The following is an 8,903-nucleotide window of genomic DNA, read 5'->3' as shown; positions in this document are numbered from 1 at the left end:
GGGGGGGGGGGGGGGGGGGGGGGGGGAAGGACAGTGGGCAAAATGTCCTGGGGAGGAGGGCACGGTAGAGCTGGCTCCCAGACAAAGCAGGGTTGGTAGCTGGAGTGGGCAAAATGTCCTGGGGAGGAGGGCACGGTAGAGCTGGCTCCCAGACAAAGCAGGGTTGGTAGCTGTGTCAAGTTCTTGAATGTGTGATCCAGCCCTCACCTCACCTTCACACTCAAGAGAGGGTGGCGGGGTGGCGGGGTGATTTTTCTAACTTGTTCTATAAATCTCAGCAATAAAAACTTAATGCATTGTAATTCAAACTAACATGAAATTGCATGCACACCGGGGTTTCTTCTGAGGTTTTCCATGTAAGGGATGCCTGGGGCCTGTAAGAGTTGGTTTTACTTAGACTTAAAGATTGTGAGTAATTCTTTTGTTTCTTGAAAAAAATCAATGTGATCAGTTTTTGCGATAGTATTTTTTTTCTTTTTTCATATATTGGGCAAAGGCAAACGATTTGGGTAGTCAGGCATGGATCTTATGCCATCACAATTCAAATCTCTCTCTCTCTCTCTCTGTGTGTGTGTGTGTGTGTGTGTGTGTGTGTGTGTATCACACATTTTCCTGAGAAACTTTGGGGAACGCTTTATGGTAAACTAACTGGATGAAATTAAATAGTTTACCTTAAGTATCAGCCATGCAGGTCACCTCTGTAATGGCCACAGCTCCGGGAGCAGATGAATTTAACATGGGTGTTGAGTATGTTGTAGCCTGAGAATCATCTTGTCACTGTCAATTTTCTGGGATATCTCTATTTTGCAAGAAAAGAAAGTTATTCCTAATTCCGAATGCGTCTGGGGGTCTCTAGAGGACAATTGCCCTGTGTTTCCCCTATTTGGAAGTTCGGGTCTCACAAGGGGGGTGGACTGCACTTGTCAATGTCGTTTATGCACTCCTGATTATATTTCCATTTTTTTTATTTCTGTCATAATGTAGGTACACGAATTATGTGACAATTTCTGCCACCGGTATATTAGCTGTTTGAAAGGGAAAATGCCTATCGATTTGGTGATAGATGATCGAGAAGGAGGAGCAAAATCAGACAGTGAAGATGTAACAAGATCAGCAAATCTAACTGACCAGGTATGAGGCTTTCAATTTCGACATCCCTAAGAAAAAGAAAATATCTGTATGCATATTGCTTGCTGGCTCACTACCACCTCCTTTATTATTTGCATATGATTAAGTCCCTTTTAGATACATTTCCATCAAAATGAAAATTTTTGAATAATGTGGCTATTATTGCTTCATTAAGGCTGGCTCTGGGATGCGACCTGGAGAGATGAGCTTGTAAGAGCTTCGCCTGCAAACTTGACCTGTTTCTTGTCGCTTTTAATTTTTGTCTTTATTTTATTTACCCTCCGTAATAATGGGAGTGTTAACTGCCAGTGACCACCACCTCCAATTGTAGGGCTTTGTTCATGGGTATTCCCCCCCTTCTATCTTGAAGAAAAGAAAAGTGTAGGGTCTGCTTATTTCTTATTTTATTAGGAATAAATCCAAGATAGGTGGTCTAAGAGAGACAGCGAGGGTTTGAAATCTAGCAAACGCTGGCTATTTTCTCTCTGTCTACACGCTTCATTAGCCTGTCTTGTCAGTTTTCCCCGGCCGACCGCTTCTAGACCTGACTGAACATTGCTTTGTGTGGTATTCCCTGCAAGCTCGCCCATTTTATTGTACTTTATAGAAAAAAAAATAAAAGCAGGCCGAGGTTAGAAAAACAGATAAATATGGACTTTTCTCCTCCTCCTTTCCACTCGTCCTCCAGCTGGTATGTACTCCGGGCTTTCCACATTGGCAGCTTTTGGCAGGGTGAGCGTCAAGGACGCCCTGGCGACTCCCTGATTGTGGAGGGCAGGGGCCCTCCTCTCCAGTCTTCCCTCCAGGCCCCCTTTTCCGCTGCGACCGCTAAGTGGGGACGATTTTTATTTGGAGTGGGGGTGGGTGGGTATTTCTATCACTGGGGCACCACCATTTGCTCCCAGTTTCTCCTTCCTGTTGCTGTGTCTCTGGATTGGTTAAAATGAGTTGGAAAAAAAAAAAAAAGCAATGAAAGTGAAAACCTGAGGAGTGAGATCAAACAGGGTCCTGGATAGCTCAGTGAAGGATTGCTGCAAAGAATCTACAGATTTAGGCAGTGGTCTCCTTAGCCTTCAGCCCCATCAGGAAAAGCCTAGAGCCCTTTCTTATTTGGGCTTGACGTATGTGTGACTTCTGCGGGGGGTTGGGGGGTGGACCTCAGCCTGCCTTTGTTAAGTCAAAGGCCAGCGACTCCACTGTTTTTCTCTGCAAGTTTTATCATGGTCACTGCCGCCCAGTGTTGTCTTGTCCCAACTTCATTCTTAGTGGCCTCTGAAGGTATTCTCTCAATATCCTTGAGTCAGCCTGGGCGATTCCACAGCTTGTGCTGAATTTCGTCTTTGCCCAGGAGTAATATGACAAAGTAGAACTCTAAAAATGCTAGCAGGATAGGTCCTCACTGCTATTCTGCTTGGTGAGTTGGAAACTGGTCAGGGTGGGCTGGTGCACAGAACCCACAGTCTGTGCACAAGGTGGGAAAGCTTCAAGCAGTCCCCCTTCCCCCTCCCCAGTGCCTTGGGCTTCCCAGCCTCTTTAGGGGCTCAGTCGCCATCCCGGATAAATGCAGATTCCACTAGTAGCTGCTGTTGAGTAAAAATTGTAATCCAACAAGCCAAACTAGAAAATGGGATTCTAAAAGCTCTGGAGTGCTGGGTACATAAAGCTATTTGAGCAAATTACAAGAACTGCTTAGGGGCATGAATGAAATCAACACTTTAATTGCCTCCAAAATCAAGATTTATACCCCATTTTCTCAACGAAGCATTATTTTATTAAAGTCAAAGATAAAGGACCAAAGTTATGGAGTTTGGGGAGCGTAGAGGACATGGAATTAATAAAACGTCATTGACTTCTCCTTATTCCTTCACAAACTTCTCTTACCCTGTTTCATTAGTCTAAAATGTGCGTCGGATAAACACGTGCCTTTTATTCTTCCTTCCTACCTACAAAAGGAGAATCATGTTGGCGGTCCATGCTGTTAAGATTGGGACTGCGTAGGTTTGTCTGGGTTCGTGGCGCTGCTGGTTTGTGGTGTGTGGGCTTGCCCGTGTGACCCTTTGGGCGCACCCAGCTCTGTTGAATTGAGGATGGCTATGGTTGGATGTTCTTCATATTATCTAGTTGCAAAAAGGCAGGAGCTAGTGTGACTTGAAAGGGTCGGAGGAGGTGAGCGAAGTGAGCTGTTTGGTAGCCTGGTGGGCTGGGCTGCCACCCCTGCCTAGGTAAGGAGTGAAGGTCAAGGCATTAGAGCCAACCCGCGGTCTTCAAGTGTTTGTTCAAAGGACTAGGGCAGGTCCCCAGGGGGTGCTGAATCCCCCGTTGAGGAGCCTCAGGGGCCAGCCCTGGAAGAGTGGCTTCTCCCCCTGTCCAGGAAGGCGGCCCAGTTTGTTCAGGACCCGACACTGGGCTGGTTCCCTCCGGGACTTGACGCTTCAGAAAGGCCTAGTTAGCTCATTAACCGCTCTGCCTCTAGGGTCTGCTGGTAGTACGATTTATTTTATTTTATTTCCCCCACCCCCTTGGAGGGCGCGAAGGCTGCCATCTTCACCAGGGTCTGGGATCAATGATTTTGATGTCAGTTGATTTCCTGGAGGTCTATTTAAGTCGGCGGGAATTCACTTGGCCATGTAATGCTGTAGATTCTACGACAATGTAGAGTTTTTGTTTTTATTGTTTTTGTTTTTTTATCAGATTAAGACACCAGTAGAGGCTATAATCCTATTCTCTCCCACTCCTTGGTGTTTCCCGGTCTTCTCCACTCCTGGAGGCCATCTGGAGGTCCCCTGGTCCTGCCTAGTGGTCGCCAGCCTCCTGGGCGCCCTCTCCCGACCGTCACGCTCGAGCCGGGCGCAGACGCTCGCGACCCCCAGGGGTTGCAGGCAGCAGAATCAGAAGGGGGAGATAAAGGGACGGCCAGATACCCGGGAGAGGACTGAGAGGGAGCCGTGCCTGCAAGGGTTTGGCTGGGAGGTCACCGGCCAGGAAGGACGCTGGGGCGAGGCTAGGCTAGGCGGAGCTGGGGACTAGGGGTCTTAGGTAGAATCGGGGCGCTGGGCGGGGCCGCCCAGATGATGGATTTGAGGCTGTACTCCCGGAAGGAGCCGTCGCCTCCCCCGAGGATATCTGTTCCTCTTTATTCCCGAATCTAAGCATTTTTTGACTCCAAGGACTAAGGCAGAGGAGCGGGGAGCCTCCCGGGTGGCCAAGTCTCGGGAAAGAGCAGAGATTAGCCAGGCCTGTGCTCCGCCATCAGCAGCGGCCCAGCTTCTTCCCACCGGGAAAGCTGGTCGCTTGAGAAAGGGTGCCTTCGGATTACAGTTTTATTCAACAGCAGCTCTCCGGGGGTCCTCCTCTGAATCTGCATTTAACAGCTCCTGGGCCAGAGCTGGCGGCCTTAGCAGGGCGCCCTGTTGCGTGTTAATCCTGACTGGCCAGTGCTGTCTAGGGAGAAGTTCTGGGGCTAGCTGAGATGAGGCACGAAAGCCCCGCTGGCCCCGCAGGTTAAAAGCCAAGTGCTAGCAGGCTCCCTGGAGTGGGGATAGCCTGGGGGCGAGGGCAGGCACCGCAGCCCCGGCCTGGGCAGCCCAGGCTTCGGGGCGCCAGGCCACCAGGCCTAGAGGCGATCAGCCTAGAGGATCTAGGGCTGATCTGTGCTAGCGCGAAGGGTTCCCAAGTGGGCCCGGGAACTTCGGTGACGCTTGTTTTATCTATTTCCGAAGTTCAGAAGGCCCTTCCTGAAGCATAGTTTGAGTTAAACGTTTTAAAACTGAAGTCAGACTTGACTGCTCTTCCTCACTCCAAAATGGCATGGAGAGTGATGTAGGAGATTCCAGCTTTCCCATGGTAGAGGTTCTTGTAAGGGAGATAACCTAACGTTCTTCATGGCCTGAATCGGCTGCTTAGAAGAGAGAGAGAGAGAGAGAGAGAGAGAGAGAGAGAGAGAGAGAGAGAGAGAGAACAGATGCTTACCAATACCAGAAAGGTATGCAGCGCGTTTTCATCCGCTGAAAAATTGGGCACATGGGCCCCTTATCAGGTAGCTTGTTTCTGAATGCTTATGGTTAATGCAGTGTTCAAGAAATTGCAAATGCTTCGTAGGATCCCACTTAAGAACTTGCTCCTGAACCTCTCAGTGCACAATCCTTGTAAGACACAGGGTCTTAGCATTGTCTTAACGTCACTGTGGATTGTTGGGGGTCATGTGATGTGCCCTTAATTCATTTTTGTTGAAATATGTCAAAGGGAAATTATGGCAAGGTTCTCTTTAATGATTAAGTAATAAGGTGTTGACTGCTTGTCACTACATGGGCTAATTGGGATGCTCATTCCTGAGCCTTTGTTGCTTCGAATTAAAAGTTACTTGTTTAGCAGGTATGATTTTATTGTTATTTTCTGCTTGGCTTTTGTATTTATGTACGGCTTCTGAGTGGAGATAGATTGATTCTTAATCGGGGTGTTTAAAATTTTTAAGAAAAACAGTAAGAGAAAAAGTATAGGCTCGAGACTATGCAAATAGCCGAGATCAATTATATTGTTAAATGTCAGCCAGGTTTAAATGCTAATAGTACATATTACGACATTTTCTTTTCCTAGCCCCTCTCCAACCCCTCTCTTCCTGCCCTGTCTCCATCTCCTTTTTACCCCTCCCTCTGGTCCTCCTCCCCTCCCAGTAGAAGTGCCCAGTGCAAGTCCCATGGTTAATAGACAGCAATGATACTCAGGTTACTTTGTACAAAGTAAAGCCGTAACTGTAACTACTGCTCCTGGCTTAACTAGCTCCGAGGCAATAGGTCACCCCAACAGCAATTCTCTCACTGGAATGTCTCCATTGCTCACCCTTCAGAAGTAAAGAGAGTAGTTGTGCCTCCTGTATAACTGTTGGGCCAACATACAGACTCGTATTAGGAAAGGGAGAAGCTTAAAGAGCAAAGAGGAAAAGGAGCAAGAACTAAAGCATGGGAATGTGGGTTCTTCTTTCCAAAAAGCAGCCGATATGCTACCATTGCCCAACTCTGACAGTAAATTTCGAATCACTTTGTTTTCAGACCCTCATCTGTTCATATCTTAAACTGTTTGGCATAGTCCAAAAGATGTAAAACACAGCTGTTGCTGGGCAATGGAAGGAAAAGCACTCACGGAAACTTCAGACCCGAAAAATAGACCGTTTGTGGGTCTGTAGCTGAGAGATGGTTATGAAGGCCGGGCAGATAGGCTGCAGTATTAGCACAGGGCCTGCTATTGTTACATAGGCAGCTTAGCCACCAATCAAAATACATTTGGAGAAACTGCAAAGAATGACAATAACTTTTTACTAAGATTCTCACCATAAACAAAAGTAATTTTCCACATGGATTCAGATGAAACATTCTCATATTGGCAACTTATAGTTTCCATTGCTAAAGCAGTGGGTTTTTTTTTTTAATGAAAAGTAAACTCGTTGACAATGTGAAATTGTAGAGTGTATGTATGTGCTTGTGTGTGTTACTGGAGACTGAACCCTTCCTAGATAAGTGCTCTACCACTGAGCTGCACCCGAAACCTAGAGGTTTTTTAATAAATAATCATTTGATCATCAAACACAACCCAAGGATGTATACAGAAACTTCTAAAGGAAAGTGGGCATACAGCCAAATTCCTATAGGGCCTACTAGGGAAAATCAAAAAATGAACACGAAATAAGACTTCCTGGAAGGAGGTCTATAATTCAACATTATTTGACTCCACTGTCAAGGAAATAGTCGGAGGACAGTAAACTGATACGGTTCTCAGTCATTTTTGTTACACAGTCTTAAACATTTGCAACTGTCACGTTTTACATGGCCTTTTTTGGATTATGACATCTGTCATATTTGTGTTGAAGTAGTACTCAAACTGAGGCTATAATTGAAACAAAATCTTTTACCCTTTCTCCCAAGGATAAAAAAAATTGATATTTCAGATTAAATACAGTTATGGGAAATATTCTTTTGCAAATAAAGAGATGAAAGTAGATGTATACGACACAGTTTATCTGTCGGTTGTACAGATGGTAAAGGTTCTCGAAAATCCTGAATGAAAGAGAACTGTAAATCACAGGAGGCTTGCTCTTCTTGCTCAGCGGGAAATATAGCCAGCTGTGGCACTTGTTTAAACTTAGGATCTACGGCACTGGAGAGATGGCTCAGTGGTTAAAGCAATCGTCGTTCTTCTATAGGACCTAGGCTTGATTCATAAAATCCACGTGGTGGATCACAAGCATCCATCACTCCAGGTCTCGAGGCTCCAATGCCCTCTCTGACCTTTGCAGGGACCAGACATGCACAAACACTCATCCGCATAAACATAAATAAATAGTTCTTAAAAGTAAAGGAAAGTTACGTCTAGGAGATGGGGTGTGGTTCAACAGTACAGCGCTTGTCTAAACAAGTGTGAGACCTCAGGTTCAATTCCCAGAACTGCAAAAAAAATTTTTTACATAAAATAAAAATTAAAAAAACTGAAACCATGCTGGGTGGTGGTGGCTCACCCTTTTAATCCCATCGCTCTGGAGGCAGAGGCGGGTGGATCCCTGTGAGTTCGAGGCCAGCCTGGTTTATAGAGCTAGTTCCAAAACAGCCAGGTCTACCCCAAAGAAACACTGTCTCAAAAAACAAAGATAAATAAAAATAATAAAATAAATAAATCTGCAGAAATAAAGGAAAACTGAACCTTTATGTTGTATACAAGATAAAAGGCTATCTACCCCCTATCCTTAGTTTACTATGCTGTGATTTCAGGGCAATGGGGCTAAGGGAAGTTTTGTCATTTCTTAATCAGCCTCTCTAGGAAATACACCGATATTGATTAGTTGTTGCATTCTCCACACGTTTCTAATGTGACATTTTAAATAAATGGTATAAAGTATACTTTGTAGACTGAGAATATATCCATTTAAATATTTGTACGAGAATCCAATGTCAATCAGTTTAACACAGTCAAGTGAACAGAATTGGAGCAGTTGTCGTACTTACCGGGCTGCCTGGGATACGTTCCCAGACAGCTTCTCTTAATCCAGAGAATATGCTCTCATTAAACAAATAGAAATGTACAAATTTTGTGAAATTGCATTTTTTCACTTGTTCCAGAATTCCTAAAGTCCACTAATACACAATATAAAGTATTTATTCTCTAGCAAAAAGGCTTATCTCTAGATTGATGCAATTGTATCATTTATTGTTAGTATAAATAGACATAGTCAAATAAAATTATGGCCAGAACTGAGTCATGAACTTTTCTGCAATTATCAAAGGGTGACATTGTGGTTATTCCATGACAGATGCTCCAATGTGTGTGGATAAACTAATGGAGAATAAGTAACTTATAAAAATGAATATTAGATTATTTATAGTTCTCACAAATACGTTTCTACAGTTGATTCTTTGGGCACTTGAGGACTCCCAGTTCACAGTTACGTTCACAAGCAAAGGACTTGCCTATGCAGTGTGACGCCTCTGAAAATCTTAAATGAAAGGATGTTCACCTGACAGCAAACACTATTGCAATCTGCACATGTATGAAGTATGTTCTTCTGCAGATGGCAAACACTATTGCAATTTGCACACATATGAATTATGTTCTTCTACAGACAGCAAACACTATTGCAATCTGCACATGTATGAAGTATGTTCTTCTGCAGATGGCAAACACTTGCAATTTGCACACATATGAATTATGTTCTTCTGCAGAAGGCAAACACTATTGCAATCTGCACATGTATGAAGTATGTTCTTTTGCAGATGGCAAACACTATTGCAATT

General features: G+C 44.7%; 1 protein-coding gene across 4 annotated transcripts in view; it reads left to right on the top strand.

The window, feature by feature from the left end:
* The window catches only part of Meis1 (Meis homeobox 1), a 139,501-nt gene that overhangs the window by 6,284 nt on the left and 124,314 nt on the right, over positions 1–8,903 (top strand). For all 4 annotated transcript variants that reach the window (XM_050140997.1, XM_050140998.1, XM_050140999.1 and 1 more), the window contains exon 6: positions 985–1,131. In XM_050140997.1, coding sequence (XP_049996954.1) covers positions 985–1,131 — 147 coding nt within the window. The remainder of the gene's footprint in view (positions 1–984; positions 1,132–8,903) is intronic.

The sequence above is a fragment of the Alexandromys fortis genome, unplaced genomic scaffold (genome assembly GCF_014885135.2).
Source record: "Alexandromys fortis isolate MF-2015 unplaced genomic scaffold, M_Fortis_MF-2015_v1.1 scaffold_7, whole genome shotgun sequence".
NCBI classification, from domain to species: domain Eukaryota; kingdom Metazoa; phylum Chordata; class Mammalia; order Rodentia; family Cricetidae; genus Alexandromys; species Alexandromys fortis.
This window is presented reverse-complemented; position numbering and strand designations above follow the sequence as displayed.